Raw genomic sequence first — 18884 nt, 5'->3', positions numbered from 1 at the left:
GATTACTCCCTGACCTGCAAATGATTTTATGAGCATGCAGGAATATCTGATTGCTTTCACAGCTGTTATATTGTTTATTAAAACAAATTCCATAATACAAATTGTTAACTGTATAAATTTCTACATCAGCCCGTATTTATGTAATACTTAACTATATACCACTCACAACTCTTAGGGTGCTATACTATGTAAAATAAATATGGCTGCCAATCCATAAGGAGTTTATAATCTGAATGTTCCAAGAATGAAGGCACACTTCTTAACCATTTACCTTTCATACTGGTGCCAAAGTTTTTGTTTATTACTGCCTATTTTTGTACAAAGTCATGCAATTCTAAAGTAACTACAACTGTAAAGTTTTTTTTTTCATTTTGCAAGAGGTGGGATATTTTTGTTTTTAAGTAGAGAAGAATGCTAATTTTATTCTTAAAGTCAGAAAACTGTAAAATATTAATATGACAATTTTAAGCACTTCATTGTAATTTTGCTAATGTTCACTATATAATTATAGTGCTTAGTGAAGCTTAGTGGAGAAAGGCCCAATAACAAATATATAGCTATATGAAAGCCTTCTATGTGGCTTAAATCTTTATTTCAGTATTTTCTCCACTTCTGATAAGCCTCATGTTGACATATTCAAAAGATGGGCAACAAATTAATTTTAACAGAAGCACTCCTGGAAACAAAACAATTTATTTTCTATTTTCCCTGAGGAAATAAAACAAAAAATATATATATAGTAATTTAAAAGAAAATGTCTCACAGTATTTGATGCAGAGTTTACAACTATTATGTAGAAGTATTTAAAAACTACAGTATAAATGGAAATATTTATTCACTTTAAAAATGGTGCTCCATCATTATTAATTGACACACAGTAAGAAGGTGGAAGAGAATATTATCATATATTGTGCTTCACAGGCACTACTGCTTCAGGTTTTTAGATATCCTAAAGTAAGGCTACATCTTCAGCATGACTTTTGTTTGTTTCCAGCTCTATGGACTCTCTGTACAAAAGAATTTAATAAACAGAATAAAATAGAATTTTAGAGTAGAAAGAGCCTGACTATCCTGTACTCAAGTTTTTATAGAACTAGTACTAATGACCTTTGGAGTCTGCTAAAAATACTGATGTACAAATTAACTTTTTTTTACATTAAAACATTTTTCCTGAGATTAAGGCTCCTTTAAAGCTAGGCATGACAATGGCTAAACCCTATGCACACTGGACCTCAGTTACAACATTCTAAAGAGACCTTTGCCCACCCTGCTGTTTCAACTCATATTGTTTGAATTATGGTATGCCTACCATAATTCTGTCCTCACAGCAATTATTGACAAAAAACAACAACCTGAAAATAATTTTTCCACAAAAAGATATTTAAATAGAAAAATGGAAGGTAGCTCTGTTCATCAGTTGTAGTTAAAGAGAGAAGTAGGATATAGGTTGAACCAAATGGTGAGCATAGATTAAAATGAGTTTTAATATAGAAAAATTCAGATCCACTGATGATAAAATGTTAGTTACATAGAAGTGTCAAACTTCAGCCAGCAAAATTCCTGACTACGGTGAACCAGATTAAAATGTAATTGGGTAAAGTTTAATAAAATAGTACAACCGTATGTTAATTTGTGGATTTCTAAGTGAATATGGCCTATAGGGATCCCTTCCTATTTGAGTTTGACACCGGTGATCCAGACTACTGATGAGGAACAATGATCAAGAAACCCATTTTTGAGAAGGCTCTGGAATCTCTAACCTCCCCTTACCTGTAATAACCTTCACTTTCAATTTTCATGGACAATTTTTTTTCCTTATCTCTAATGCATTCATCATGTAAAATTGTCTATTATAGCCATCTGTGTTGGTGTCCCAGGCCCCTACTAGTCTGTAAGCTTATTTAGAGCAAGTAGTGTAGTTTATCTAAATTTCTGATCTTCCCCCAAATGCCTGGAACACTGCTCTGTACTTAATAAATGTTTATTACTGTTGTCCAGAATAATGCTGAAATAAATACTCATAAAACAAGAAGCCTTTGAGCACCAAAGTACCAGTCACCCAAAGATGAGCAACAATAAAAAACACCCAGAAAAAACAAAAACCCCAAAGATAACAACTGATTTTCTTTGATTGACTGATTAATTATCCACCTGGAAAAAAGATGAGAACACTCTAGCTAGTTATGTCTATATAAAGTTAACAGAAAAAAATTTGTTCTTTTAAAGCATTAAAGGAAGTAATTGAACAAACCAAGAAAAACACAAGCGTAGAGAAATACAAACTGAAAATGGCAGCAGTTGTAACAACAATAAAAGAAGGAGCTAGCAATGGCAAATAAGGGTAAAAGTCAGCAAGCATTTTGACTGCAATAAAGACAGCCAGTGATTTAAAAAAAAAATAAAAACAAAACAGTAAGACAGCTTGGCTGTTTGGGGTTGGAGAATAACTACTTCAGTAGATGTTAAAGACACTAATGTCCAATGGTAACAGAATAACAGTTAGGCAATCTTGGGGGCAGGGAGATGGAAGAAAATCACCATTCTACAAACCAATGAGTTGCTAAGGTATAAGAGTAGTCTATCGTGTTCTGTAACAAAGAATGTATGCAAAAGCAGTATATTTCACAAAATCTTCCATTAAAAGAAGCTAAAATTTAAAGTTCTAACACTTAATAAATTAAACCCTTGATTATCTAGAAGGTCCCTTTATTCAGACTAATTTACTACCTAAAAATGTCAGATAAGATCATAACATAAATAACATAGTCATACATAACATATAGTATTTGGCAAAATTTCAGTGTATAATATGACATTAGTCACAATTAAACATTTTCCATGCATAGCCTGGACAACAACTTAATTTACTTTAAAAATTTAAAGAAAATTACATTTCAATAATCTATAAAGTAATAATTTGACATTTATTTTATATAATATTTTAGTTTCAAAGAACATGGTTTAAGAGTAAGAAATAAAAGACGGCAAAGGCTTACTCTGTATACACAAGTCTAAAGTCCATATATTAGCAATATTTCTTTCACTAAGAGAGTAATGACATACCCTTTGATCCAGTAACCCTATTCCTAAGCATATATCCCAAGGAGAAGAAAGAAAAGTCTCAAATACATACCAAATATTTGAAGCAGCATTTTTTGTAGTATCAAAAAAACCAAACTGAAAACAGAAGCTGCCCATTAAAGAATGGTTAAATATATTGTGGTATATGAATATAATGGAATATTATTACTTAAGAAAGATAACTATGAAATATTAATAGAAGCACAAGAAGATTCATATAAAACAATGCAAAGTGAAATAAGCAGGAAAACAATATACACAACTGTAACAATGTAAATGGAGAGAATAGAAAAAAAAGGAAACTGAAATCTGTATTGACTGATTTGAGGGAGGGAGGGCCATGCAAAGTCACCAGCCTCACTTTCTCCTCCAGAGCCATCTGGATCCAGTGGCCAGCATATGGATCAGGACAACTAGAGATGGCCCAGGATGCAGTGGGAAACCTTGGCCCTTTAAGCTAAGGTCTTTTCAGGATCTTACTTTGAGTATATACAGAGAACGGAAAAAATTATGACCAAGAAATAGAAAACATTATGAAATGCAAAATGGATAATTCTGATTTCATTAAATTAAAATGGTTTTGCACAAACAAAGCCAATGCAACCAAAAATAGAAGGGAAGCAGAAAGCTGGGAAACTATTTTTACAGCCAGTGTCTCTGATAAAGGCCTCATTTCTAAAATATACAGAGAACTGAGTCAAATTTATAAGAAAACAAGTCATTCCCTAATTGGTAAATGGTAAAAGAATATGAACAGGCAGTTTTCAGATGAAGAAATTAAAGCTATCTATAGTCATATGAAAAAATGTTCTAAATCACTATTGATTAGAGAAATGAAAATTAAAAGAACTACTGAGGTATCACATCACACCTATCAGATTGGTTAACATGACAAAACAGGAAAATGATAAATGTTGAAGAAGATGTTGGAAAAGTGGAACACTAATGCATTGCTGGTAGAGTTGTGAACTGATCCAACCATTTTGGAAAGCAACTCGGAACTGTGCCCAAAGAGCTATAAAAATGTGCATAACCTTTGACCCAGCAATACCACTAGTGGGTCTATATCCCAAAGAGATCATAAAAAAGGGAAAAGGACCCACATGTACAAAAAATATTTATAGCAGCTCCTCTTATGGTGGCAAAGAACTGGAAATTAAGAGGATGGCAATCAATTGGAGAATGGCTGAACAAGTTGTGGCATATGAATGTAATGGAATACTACTGTTCCATAAGAAACGATGAGCAGGCAGATTTCAGAAAAACTTGGGAAGACCTGTATGAACTGATGCTGAGTGAAGTGAGCAGAACCAGGAGAACACTGTACACAGTAACAGCAACATTGTGATATGACCAACTTTGACAGACTAAGCTCTTCTGAGCAATGCAATGATCTGAGACAATTCCAAAAGATTCATGATGGAAAATGCTATCCACATCCAGAGAGAGAATTATGGAGTCTGAATGCAGATTGAAACACATTATTTTCTCTCTTTTTTTCTTTCTTGTGGTTTCTCCCTTTTGTTCTGATTCTTCTTTCACAACATGACTAATGTGGAAATATATTTAATATGATTATATATGTATAGCCTATATCAGACTGCATGCCATCTTGGGGAGGGGGGAGAGGAAGGAGAGGTAAAAATTTAGAACTCAAAATCTTATAAAAGTAAATGTTGGGAGCAGCTAGGTGGCTCAGTGGATAGAGCACTAGCCCTGAAGTCAGGAGGACCTGAGTTCAAATCTGGCCTCAGACCAAACACTTGACACTTACAAGCTGTGGGACCTTGGGCAAGTCACTTAACCCCAATTGCCTAAAAAAAAAAAAAGTAAAAGTTGAAAACTAAAAATAAATAATTTTTTTTTTAAAAAAGAAAAAAGAGTTTAGAGATGTCATTTTACCAGTCAAGAAATTAAAGTTCCAGGGGCAGCTAGGTGGCTCAGTGGATAGAGCACTGGCCCTGAAGTCAGGAGGACCTGAGTTCAAATCTGGCCTCAGACCAAATACTTGACACTTACTAGCTGTGTGACCCTGGGCAAGTCACTTAATCCCAATTGCCTAAAACGAAAAAGAAATTAAGGTTCCAAGAGATTAAATGATTTACCTACCATGACACAAGTACTTAAAAACAGAGTCAAGGTTTAAGACTAAGCCCTCAGAAGTCTCTAATAAGTAGCAGAAAAGAAAGTCAAACCAAGATATTCTAACTCCAAATCTAATCTTCCTTTCATTAGATCACACTCTCCTTTTCAAAACATGTTTCTTCCACAACCATATAACATAGTACATACTCAACTTATCTAAATGAACACTTTAAAAATTACATGTTTTAAAAAACTTAAACCAATTCAAGCCAATCTTATAAGAATTAGTGCAAATAAAACTACCTGTCTTATGAAACAAAATGGTATAATGTTCATTTGGAAATATATATCAGGGTAGAGCCAAGATTACAGAATAGTAAGAAGTACAGTGAGGTCTCCCCAATAAACTCCTCAAAACAGATTTAGAAAATGCACCAGACTGAATCCTGATAGGAAATATAAGATATAATCACACTCAGGTATTTTATAGCCCAGACCAGCATGTGGAGAAAGACAGAGAGGTCTGACTACACTGGAGATTGGGCCTACTCAGGGGAACAGGGCGGTAGGGACCCCTCCACGCCAAGAAGAAGTTGTGCACCAGGGCAATAGGAGGTCCCACATCCAGGCCAGAGTGGGTTAAAATTATGCATGGTGAAAGAATAGGGGCTAACTGGCAGTTCTAACATTGATGACCCATCCTTATCCAGAGATCCAGGGCAGACTGAGGAGAGGACCTGTGCCCAGGGTGACTTTCCAGGGAGAGGAATGACACTGGGCTTTAAGCTTTGGAACAAGCAAGCTTTGGAAGCAAGCATCAACTGCTTAGCTCTCACTCCAGGACTGAGTAGAGTCTGCAGCCTGAAAAAGAATAACTAAACCAGGACAGCTATCCTAGACCAAAGCAGAACCCACAGTTTTGCTACTAGGAATGAGCAGAGCTTTCCTGCAGACTAATAATGGCTAAGTCTAGAAGCAATCTAATCAAACACCAAATAAGATGAGCCCATCAGCCTATCGCTCAGACCCAAATCCACAGAATTTGCAGAAATCAGACTGGGGGCAGAGTGTGAGGGTAGGGGTTGGAACAATGAAAGGTTGCAGGTCCCTAGCCTGAGAGTCCCTGAAATACTGGAATAATAAATATAACACTCAATATCCCAAGGAAGCATCATCAGAACTAGCCCAAATGGTTTCTCTAGAAATGTTCAAAGCCTATCCTGAACATAAAGTCCACAGTCAAGAAGTAGTCTAGATTAAGAATGAGAAAACAAAAAGAATTTTATCATTAAATAAAAATACTATTATAGCGACAGCGATGCTCTAGACACCAACCCATATAAAAGAATGACTCTAAACATCTACAAAGAAATCCTCAAAGAAAAACACAGCCTGGGCACAAATTCAACTAGAATTCCTGGAAGAAGCACAGTAGGAGTTGTAAAAGATAGTTTAAAATATTTTTATAAAAGAAATAAGGGCCCTAGAAGAAAAGATGGGAACACAAATGGGAGTTACGAAAGGAAGATTTGAAAAGAGAAACAGCAGTTTGGCACAAGATGCATAAAACCCTGCCCAAGCAACGAACTCTCTAAAAAACAGATTGGACCAAACAGAAACTAATGACTCCACAAGAAAACAAGAAATACTTTAAAAAGTTAAAAGACTAAAAAAAAAAAAAAAGAAGAAGAAGAAGAAGGAAATATAAATTATCTCAAAACAAAAACTGACCTGAAAACATTTTGGAAAGGAAAATTTTAAGAATCAATGGACTCCCTAAGAGCTATGACTCCCCCTAAAAAGGCTAGTTATATTTCAAGAAATCACTAAAGAAAACTGCCCAAATCTATTAGAATCAGATATAGTAGAAACAGAAAGAATCCATCAATTACCTCCCGAAAGAAACAGCAAAATAAAAACCCCAGAAACATTAAAGCCAAAATCCAGAGCTTCCAGGTCAAACAAAAAATGCTGCAAGCAGACAGAAAGAACTCAAGTACCAAGAGGCAACAGTCAAGATCACACAAAATTTAGCATCTGTAAACATAAAAGAGCAGAGAGCTTGGAATATGATATTCTGGAAGGCTAAGGGACAAAATATTTCAGGATAAAGGAGCAGAGAACTTGGAATACAATATTCCAAAAGGCTTACAACCAAGAAAAACTTAACCAATGAAAATGAGTAAAATCCTTCAGGAAGAAAATTAGACTTTTAATGAAATGGAAGATTGTCAGGCATCCCTGATGAAAAGATTAGACCTGTATAGAAACTCTGAAGTGCAAAAACAGGGGTCAAGAGAAAAATGAAAAAAGTAACTATGAGCAAACAATCATAAGGGGCCTAAACAGGGATAAACTGCCTACACTTTAATATATAGAGATCATACATGTGTCCCCTCTAATCTCTATCATCATCAAGGGTTATAGAGTGAGTCTATATAGATGAGACCTTGGAGTGGTCCTGTTACATCTTGATCTTAAAAGAAGAATGGAATGGGAGGAGAAAAGGAAAGAATAATACATACATGGATAAAGATGGATGCAGAAATACATTTCACTCAACAGGTAATAGAAGGGAAAGGGGAGAAGAGGCAGTTAGAAGGAGGAGAGATTAAAGGAGGGATTAGTCCTAAAGGGTAGAAGCAGGGGACTCTAAATAAAAAACATTCATAACTCTCTTTGAAGTGGAAAAAAATTGGAAATTAAAGAGGTACTCATCAATTGGGGAAAGACCAAACAAGTTATAGTATATAAATGCTGTTAGAAATTATGAAAGCAACAATTTAACAGAAATCTGGGAAGACTTACATGAACTGATGCAAAGTGAAGAGAACAGAATCAGGAGAATAATTTCTACAAGTACAACAATATCTTAAAGACAAACAACTTTGAAAGACTTAGGAACTCTGATCAGCACCACGACCAATCACAATTCCAGAGGACTAATAATGAAACATGCCAGCTACCTCCTTAGAGAGAGGAAAAAACCCTCAAGAGTACAGAATGAGACTTTTTGGAGGGCATAGCTGATGTGGAAATTTGTTTTCTTAACTATACTTGTTTCTAACAGTGTTTTTTTTTTCTTTTTCTTTCAAATGGGGAAGGGAAAAGGGAGAGTAGAGAAAGCACACTTTTTGCTAACTAAAAAAAATTTAATTAAAAAAAGAAATGTTATCTTTTACAAACTATCTTTTTTACTTCTTTTTTTCTCTAGAAAAATTAGCACATACATCATTATTTAAAGCAAACTATTTTCTCTATTACCAAATCTAGGCAGCAAATCCAGTAACATCTCATCATTATACCTTCATTTTTTTTCTGCTTTTAATATAATTAAGTACTAATACAATTCTTCCAAACAAGCCCCAGTTTGATTGGAAACAGGTCATTGGCTAACAAACAGTAGCCATCTACTCTAATAATGTCTTGATTAACCTGATAGTCTGAAACATCTAATAAAACTGTCAATTCTTCAAACTAAGTAAGATTAATTTTCCTTAAGTTTGTCAGTTCTGCTTTAACTTTGAATGTCAACTGATAATTCATCAAGCAGAGTCAATTTTGACCTCTGGGACTACCAACTGAAATCAGTCTCTATTTCTAAAGTATCTTTTATTTAGACCTCCTTGTTCTTGAAACTATTTCTAATGCTATAAGTCTACAGGGAAAATGAAGAATTTCAGTAGCAATTCCTTGAATGAAAAAATGAGCATTTATCAAGGCCTATTTGCCAAGCAGGGACATATATGCGGGGAATACAAATACAAAAGCAAAGAGAATGTTATAATACATGATTCAAATATGCTTGGGCTTTTGGTTTTGTACTTTACAATAAAATTTTGTTTCTATTTCTATTTTCTAAAAAGTCATAAATAGCAACAAAAAAATTCAATATTACATAGTGAAAGCATTTTTAATATAAGTAAGGGTGTTGTTGAAGGGGAAAAAAAAACAAGAAATAATTATGAGTACCAAATAACACCAAGAAAATGAAACAGAATACATTTTAATAGAATAGATCAAGATTTTGTTATTGATGTGGAAGTTATCCCAGAATCAACTGCCTAGAGTCAATTGACCATTCATTTGCCAAAGTAAAGATAATAACTGCTTTTAAAAAAAACAAGAAAAATAATAACTGAAACAATTTAATCCTAAACTACTTAAATAATAAGTAATGAAAAATGGGACACAGATAACACAAATAAATATCAATATTGATTATAATATTTTCACATTGAAGTTTAACTGATGTAAATCTATTCTCACAACAAGAAAATCAAGAGTCCACAGGTTAATAAACATGTGTCTTACTTTTCAAGCACAAAAACCTGGTGGCAAAAGGCTATAATGGTTTAAAATATATACTCATTACAAAATCTTATGAAAAAAATCTAGAATTAGAAAAAAGTTTAGAGTTTATTTAATACAAAACCCTCTCTGGGAAACAATTTGTCTACAATATTCTCAACAAATAGAATTTGTCATTCAATATTCAATTCGGAATATTAGGAAATTCTTCCTGAAATTACTTCTACTGAGGCTAAATCAGCTACCCTATAAATCCTACCCAATGGATCTGACTCTACTAGCAAAGATTATGAGTCATTAAATCAGAAAGTTACCTTATCTTAAGGTGACATGGCAGTTTGGAGAGGATGTTTTTATTCCAGCATGCTGAGAAATGTTTTCTTATACAATTATGTGAAGGCCCCTCATTAAAAGAGAAATATCTTCTATTATGAAGACACCAAAAGGTACCTTCTCTTATCATCTATATACAGAGCTAATATGTAAATAATACCCAAAAGTCACAGTCTACTAACCATTGAAATGTGTTTCAAAGGTTATCAATCAACAGTAAGCATATCTAGCACACAGCAAAATCTTTTTGGAATTGTATACTTTTATAAAAAGTTGCATGTTATTTTTTTTATTTCCTCCAAAACATAGAAGCACAGACACTGAATCTATTTAAATTTATTAATTCTGAAATACTATATAGTAATTTTAAAATCTGGAGTTAAATCAATGTGAAAGTTATAATTGAAAGCTCTTAATGGCTCAGTTAATTTAGTGTCAGTAGGACTAAGAATGGGCATATGTGTAAAGTGCTTAGAACAGTGCGTGGCACAAGCAGATGCTTAATAGATATTTGTTTCCTTCTTTCCTTCTGTTTCCTTAAAAAACTTTAAATCATGTTTTTTACCTGAGTCTCCACTCCTTGCTCAAGTAAACGTTTGGCCTGATTTTCAACCTCAAGTCGAGCTCTTGCAACAAAAAGTAGATCATTTTCTATTACTTCTATTCCAGAGAGATCAATTCCTTGAGAAAGATAATCTGTTTGAAAAAAAAACAAAAACATATATTTAAAAATTTTAGAAGTGAACAATATAAATATATCAAAACATTTACTATCACATGTAACATTCAAATTATACAAATTATAATTAATTTTAATTTTTTTCCATTTAAAAATAGATGTTAAAAACAAAAGTTCTTTTTCAGACTAGCAGATCTTTATAGTTATTAGCATGTCAAAGTAATATGAAATCTATTTTTCAAAACATATTTATGGTGATATTTCTGGCTTTTCCATCTTCTAGCTCTCCCCCTTTATTCCTCCCTCAGCCTAGAGACATTTCTTTTAAAAAGAAAAGAAAATTAACCCAAGAACTATATGAACATAACTACAAAACACTTTTCATACAAACAAAGTCAGATTTAAATAACTGAAAAATATTGCATGCTCAAAGGCAGGCCGAGCCAATATGATAAAATGACAATTCTACCTAAATTAATTTACTGATCTAGTGCCATACCAATCAAACCACCAAAAATTTATTTTATAGAGCAATAAAAAATTATAAAATTCATCTGGAAGAAAAAAAGATCAAGAAAATCAATGAAAAGAAAAACGTAAAGGAGGGTGTCTTAGGTGTACCAGATCTCAAACTGTATTACAAAGCAATAATCATTAAAACAGTCTGCTACTGGCTAAGAAATAGAGTGGTGGATCAGTGCAATAGGTTAGGTACAGAATACACAGTATTAAATGACCATGGCAATCTAGTGTTTGATAAACCTAAAGATCAAAGCTTTTGGGACAAGAACTCACTGTTTGACAAAAACTTTTTGGAAAACTGGAAAGCAGCTTAGCAGAAAATAGGTATAGATCAATATCTCACCCTTTATACCAAGATAAGCTCAAAATGGGTACGTGATTTAGGCAAAAAGGGCGACATCGTAAGCAAATTAGGGGAGCATGGAACAATTTAATTGTCAGATCTATGGATAAGGAAAGAGTTTATGATCAAACATGAGATAGGATCACAGGAAGTAAAATGGATAATTTTGATTACATTAAATCAAAAAGGTTTTGCATAAAAAAAAACAATGTAGCCAAGATTAGAAGGAAAGCAGAAAACTGGGAAAACACTTTTTACAGCAAGTTTCTCTGATAAAGGCTGTCTTTCTCAAATACATATAGAAGTGAGTCAAATTCGTATAAAGTTAAACAATTATTATTGAGTTTATCATAGTGATAATGATTCCAGAGAACGCACATGAAGCATGCCATCTGCCTCCTGTCAGAGATACGATAGATTCAGAGTGCCAAAGGAAACATATTTTTTAAGCATGACCAATGAGGGAATTTATTTTGCTTTTTTCCCCAATTAGGGGGAAGAGAAAATATACTTCTATTAGTTAAAAATAAAACTTGAATAAAAAACAAAAAATAAACATTATTAACAAATTTTAAGGTACTTGTTATCAATTACTAAAGAAGATAATGCATGTTTTCTCTCATAAAAAAAGTATTACATCTCTGTTCCACTTCTTAGCTAAACTCCTTGAAATACTAAGGTACCTGCACTTCCTCTCCTCTCATATCTAAACCCTCTGCAATCTGGGTTCCAAATGCATCATTTAATTGAAATTGTTCTCTCTAAAGTTACCGATGATCTTTTAATTGCCAAATATAATGGCCTTTTCTTATTCCTCATCTTCTTGATCTCTCTATAGCCTTTCACACTGTCAATCATCCTCTCCTTTTGGCTACTGTCCCCCTTCTAGGTTTTCATGACACTTTCTCCTCTTACTTTCCCTGAACACTCCTCAGTCTTGTGTCTCTGTCTCTGCATCTCTTCCCCTTTTCTTTCTCCCCCCTATCTTGAAAATCAGAGTTTGTGTTTTTGCCTCCAATGCTCACTGAGGGAGTGACTGATTATTATGATGGCTTTTTATTGATACATACACATACAAAAGAACTTAGGTATTTTTAATTTACAGTATCATTAAGAATATAGCTCATACTAGCATAACCAGTGTTAGCTAACAACATGCTTTAAAAGTCTGGATATATTGTGGTAGATAATTGGAAAACGTTAGCTATTATTGAATTTTACTGCTTGATGAAGCAAGAATGAATACTGTCTTCCAGAAAAACTAAGCAAAAGAAGAATATCCACCCTTGAGCTATCTTACCATGCCTTAAAGAAATAGCACATCAACAATGAACTATAGAGGGACTTGAAATGGATTTTTTGCACCTCAACTTTGCTACACATCAATAAGAATAAACTTCAAAAGTCACTTAAAAGTTAAGAGAAACTAAGTTTATACTCTGGGTTATGTGAGTATGTATTTACACATTTCATCACATGTGTTCACACATATATATTCTAAACTGAAGGTGGACTAGATAACTCATGAGATCCCTTTCAACTTTAAATTATATGATCCCAACTGGTCTAACAATTGAATAATTTAAAAAGGATGAATGTGCTTTTCCAAAATAATTACACTTGGGAGGGGGTCTTTATGTTTCCTAATATTCACTTTGACCTGGGAATTCCTTTACAACCTAAAAAATATCTTTCACTGACTACAGATATATCCATGTTACCATACAAACTCTTTTCTTAAAATTCTAATTATTACAATCAATGATCATCATCCATGATTAACTCCACTCACACTGAAAAGCTATGTTTCTCTTAATAAAGAGTATGTTTTAAAAGTTTCTTATTTATATCTTAAGCAATCTGATAAATATATCTGTGAAAAGTGAAGAGAATAAGGAAATATGGGCTAAGTACACATTATTTAACAAAATACAGAACAGTAAAACTAATCAATACCTTTTCAACATGAAATTTTACACAAAAGTTGAATAATAATAAAAATGATGATGAGTTAAGCACTTTGGGAGACAAACTGACAGCATTAAGGTGGGTGCCTAATAAAATAGTTTTTGAACATATGCACTGCTTTACTGATGAAGCAAATAATTGTTTACCAATAGTGTAAGTTCTGGAGTATGCAAGGTACCTAAAATTCTGTTCTGATTGTTTTTAATCTCACTATACTTTAAAGAACAATGCTGGGAAAAGCTAGTTTTTTTAACGTAATGGGCAGCCTTGGTACAGTGGCAAGAACTATTGGTTTAGAATCAATGGAAATACATTTGATTCCCAGCTCAGCTGTTTATGATCTATATGGTCTTAGATCCCAGGACAGGCTGCATGCAACAGGCTTATGACCTCTTGGCTGCTTCACTGCAGATGATCTTGATATCTGAAGAAAAATTGCCGACTACCAAAAAACCATCACTTATGCTATGGTTCTGATGTTGCTGGTGCTGCTCCTGCTCATCACATGAACCTTACATTAGGAGACCCACTCTGAACTGCAAAGATTTGGTGTCATCCATGACAGAGACCAGACTTTGGAGATACAAGATTTGGTCCCTCCACAGCAGGGATGTCAGAAGATTTATGGATTTTTTTCCTCCTGCATATTTTTTTTTCAGTTGCCCTCCTTAATGATTCTCTAGCTTATCAATGTCCTTAAAAAATCAGAGTTCCCAGAACTGAACATAAAGGCAAAAGACATTCCTTGCCCACAAGGAACTCACAATTTAATGGATGAGACAAGCAAATATGTACAAATAAGCTATATATAGCATAAATGGTAAAGAATTAACAAATAGGAAGGCACTAGAAATAAGAGGGACTGGGAAAGGCTTCTTGTAGAAGGTGGAATTTTAGTTAGGACTTGAAGGAAACCAAGGAAGGGAGGAGGCAGATAAGAAGGTAAGGCATACAGCCAGAGAAAATACCCAGAGCTGAGAGATGGGCATGTCTTGTTTGTGGACCAGAAAGAAGGCCAGCATCATTGGACTGAAGTGGACATGGTGGAAAATAAAATGTAAAAAGACTGGAAAGGGGTGTGCGTGTGTGTGTGTGTAGGGAGTTAGGGAGAGGATGTTAGGTTACAAAGGGCTTTGAACACCAAATTAAGAATTTAACTTAATTTAATTTTAATTTGAAACATAAAGTTAATAGGACACTACTAGAATTTATTGAGTGGCAAGTGGGGGGTAATATGGTGAGACCTGCACTTTAGAACAATCACTAAATGGATGATGGACTGGAGTGAGGAGAGAGTTCTACAGGTAGACTCATCAGTAGACTACTGTAATAATCTAGGCCTAAGGTAATAAAGGCCTTCACCAGAGGGATAACAGTATCAGAGGAGAGAAAAAGGCATATTTTAGAGATGACACAAAAAGTGAAATTGATAGACTTTAGCAACATACTGATGTGAGGTTGAGAGATAATGAGGAGTCAAGGATGACATCTAGGTTGCAAGCCTGGGGGACTGGAAGGATGATAGTACCCTTGACAGTAACAAAGGAATATGTAAGGTGGGAGGGTTCATGGGATAACATAATAGGTTTAGTTTTGGATATGTTGAATTTAAGATGTCCTAGACATCCAGTTTAAGATATCTAAAAAGAAGTTGGAGATTTGAGACTGTAGATCAACAGAGAAGTTAGGGCTGGATAGGTGGATTTGAGTATCATTAACACAGAGATGATAATTAAATCTATGATGGCTGGTAAGATCACCGTACATTTAAGAATTCTTTCACCTCTATGACAGAATAATAATGATTATGACCTAGGCATTGATAAAACATAAAGAATACCATGTCCCTCCATGCAACAATATTTATTATGTATGGGCCAGACCCATCAAGGAAAACCAGGCTAAGAAAGAGTCTTCTTTAAGATGGTTATATGAAATAGTACTGAAAAAGTTTTTTGAGAAATAAAAGAAAAGAAAAGAACTGATGATTTGTGACAAATACAAGCGGTTGGAATTTCTTAATGTTTCCACGGGCAATGTAACTTTGCCCTTTGAAATTAGAACTAAGGCAAGGCATCCTGAAATGGAAATGTAGCATAATTCTGGATAGACAATGAGGCAAGCAATTTAAAGGTCAGAGAAATAAAGATTAGAGGGAAAGTGGACTCAAGGTGTCAGGAAAAGCACTAGAGAAAAAGTGAATATCTAAAAAATGGTGTCAAAATTAAAATATTATTCTTAAGAAAATAATGAGCAGAAGACATTTAGGTGTTCGACAATTTAAGTAACATTTTTAAAAGTCCTGTTTAATTTACAGAACAGAAGATGTATACCAAAATCCAAAAGACTTCTTATTCTTCTACAGGTCAAAGTAAAAGAAGAAGTAGAATAAATGAAAAGTGTAGGCTGCTTAAATTTATAAAAAAAAAAATCCAATGAATGATATCACTTATTATTCTGGTAGAAAAATACTTTACTTGATATTGGTAGTATCTCTTCCAATATCTCTTCTATATTGATGTTTGGTTTGGATTATATTATACTGACATGGCATGATGCACATGAATGAGGTATAAAACTTTTAATGGCACAGTTACAAGTCATTTTTGACTCCGAACTCTCCTTTTTCCAATCTATCTTGTCAAACACAAAGTTCAGTTAATTCTGCTTTCAGTTAATTCCCTTTTTCTTCAATACCAGTTTTACTGCCCTAGTCTAGCCCCTCATTATCTCACAGAAGCAAATTTCTGCAACAATCTTTTAGATGTTTTTCCTGCTTCTAATCTCCTTCCAATCAAATTCACTCAATATGCAACTGCCAAAAATCTTTCTAAAACATAATTTCTCTACTTAAGAATTTAAAATGGCCTATCACTACAAATCCAAACTCCTTAGTTTGGCATTCCCAAATTTTCACAATAATCAAGTAGTACACCTTTAGATAAGCCTTGCATGCCAGTCAGGTTGGACTCCTTGCTACTGCAGCTTCCTTAACACATCATACTAAGTTTTACTTCTGCTCACGCTGTACCCACACATTTACAGAAACTTTCCCTATCGGTATGTGTTCTCCATAACAACTAGCACAGAACTGAGCAGTAGGGGCTCAATTTGTTCACTGACATAAAAGTACATTCATAAATAAGAAACAAGAGGAGAAAAGGAATAAAGCTAAAGAAAACAGTTATTTGGAAATGAATCTGAGATCCTGATAAAGGGTCTTACCATTTCAAGTGTACAAGGTAATACAAACTAAATACTAATGAAGTAATGGCAAGATCTTGGGACTAATGATGATATGAGGTGACTATAATATTTGGGGGGGACCAGACCAGTGTTTTCATTGGCACAGAGAAGTCCTAATAAGGAAAGTCCTACTAATGCAGACATACTCTGCAACTTCAAACCTTAGAGAGTTGAATGAGAGATTAAGTTACAATAGCACAGTCCATGACAGAGACCTTGAACACAGGTCTTCCTCACTGCAAGGCCAGCTCTCTAGCCACTATTTAAGGCTGCCTTTCAGCATGATTAGCCCAATTGTTACTAGCAAATTATTTATATAAAAAGAGATGGCAATGATAAGAATTCATAATATAGAGCTCTGTGTTTTACGAACCTTGAAAAGAGCTTTCTCTCTTTAATCTGGGAAGGCTAAACAATCTTCCTCTGAAATCATGTTTATAAAATTATTTTGTTTTAGCTTGGGAATATAAATGTCATTACCAATTCAGTTATCAAAGTTTGAATAGCATCTAAGTTAATAAGGTTTTATTCAATAGCTCTAACATTTTATAAAATGATAATAAACATTTTAAAATCTAAGCAACATATTTTTGGTTTTCTACAGTATTCCACAATGGCTTTATTTCAAGTGTCTCACCCAAATTATATGAAAAATTCTACCATGTTTTGTGATATTTAATTCTGCCAATTGAAGTATTTCCACCATTAAAGATCAGTTTTACAAAACAAGTTAGGAAATCCACTGAAGGTTCTTTTGAAATGATACCAAGTGACATCAGTAATCACAGCAGGTAGAGAGCTTTTTGAGATTCAAGCTAAGTACAGTTTCAAGTGCAAGCTAAATCCACGAAGTGAAACATTTTTTGCAAATAAATAACTCTAGGGAATCTTCTGTGATTAAGGCAAGGCAGGAATCAAAATTTTCAGTGACTCCACAGCCAGTCAAAAGGCTCATTGCAAGTGAACTTCAATGTATAATACAAAGTCAAGTTAAATTTAATTTAATTGAAAGAAAACAGGATGAGTACAATAAAGCAGAAAGAATGGAGAAGCATAAAAGCAAAGATTTAGGGCATAGTCCCTCAGAATGCTGATCAACTCATGTGGTTTCAGAGTATGGCAAATCTACAAATCTACAATTCTGGTTCTCATCTCTTAACTGATTCTTTTGTCCTGTCTCCAACTATCTTTTGGTCATTTTTATTTGTGATCTTGTACACTTGAAAAGTAATTTTTCTAAAATTGAATTCAATTCAATTCAGTGAATATTTACTGAATGCCTAATATGTACAAGGCACTATGTTAGGAACCAGAGATACAAAGTTATAGATACACACACAACTTTGCTAACAAGGATATTACAATCTAATAGGAAGAACTGATGAGTAATAATAATAATAATAGAAGCAAAAAATGTAATATATCACAGGAAAGATCAAGACAAAGTGCTATAAGAAAATCTGATCACTCTCAAGCCATAGGCTCCTGTGATGGCTTCATGGCGGAAGTGATAGGTAAGTATAGCCTTGAAGGGAGAGAATTCAACATATGAAAATGGAAGGAGGGAGACCCCATTCCAGGGTATATAAGCAAAGCCATAAAAACAAGTAAGGGTAGGAAGAGAATAGGATAAGAAAAACAGACAGTCCATTCCATTTGGAATGCAGAATTTGTAAAAGGGAATGATATGTAAATAATGCTAGAAAAGTAAGTTAGAACAAGATTATGAAAGGCCTTGAAGGTCAGAAAAGTCACTGGAGGTTTTTTGATAGTGTAGTGATACAATCATAACACTGGGCTAAGATTTTTCTGGCAGTTTTAAGGATATACTGTAGAAGGAAAAGACTAGAAGGGAGCCCAAAAATAAAGGTGACAGGCAACTGAATTAAAGTGGCTGCAGTGGAAGTAGAAATGGAGAGGCAGGTGTGAAAGAAGGGGATTGTATCTCTATTCTGAAATTCAACCAAATCCAACTGAAATAGAGATTAAGCACTTACTATGTGTATGATGCAACAAAAGCTCAAAATAAGTCAACAATATGCTATGGCAGCCAAAATAGTTAAAGCATAATTAATTAGTTATTATAGAAAAAAGAAGGTTCTACTGTACACTAATCTGATTCTTTTGTGACAAACTTTAAGGACCTTGACAAACTGAACATATCCAGAAAAGATTTGCAAAGTAATGTCATCACTGTATATCATATAAGAAACTGGGGATGGTCATCCTGTGAAAGGAACACTTACAGGAAGTGACAGCCATCTTCAGAGATGTGTATCTACTATGTATACATATATCATATATAATATATAATAT

General features: G+C 33.9%; 1 protein-coding gene across 1 annotated transcript in view; it reads right to left on the bottom strand.

Moving 5' to 3' along the window:
* The window catches only part of COG5 (component of oligomeric golgi complex 5), a 353574-nt gene that overhangs the window by 180917 nt on the left and 153773 nt on the right, over positions 1–18884 (bottom strand). Inside the window, exon 7 of the mRNA XM_020984583.2 lies at positions 10376–10506. Coding sequence (XP_020840242.1) covers positions 10376–10506 — 131 coding nt within the window. The remainder of the gene's footprint in view (positions 1–10375; positions 10507–18884) is intronic.

This window comes from Phascolarctos cinereus, unplaced genomic scaffold (assembly GCF_003287225.1).
Source record: "Phascolarctos cinereus isolate Bilbo 61053 unplaced genomic scaffold, phaCin_HiC Scaffold_1;HRSCAF=81, whole genome shotgun sequence".
Taxonomy (NCBI): Eukaryota; Metazoa; Chordata; class Mammalia; order Diprotodontia; family Phascolarctidae; genus Phascolarctos; species Phascolarctos cinereus.
The sequence above is the reverse complement of the archived record's forward strand: the minus strand, read 5'-3'. Positions and strand labels throughout refer to the sequence as shown.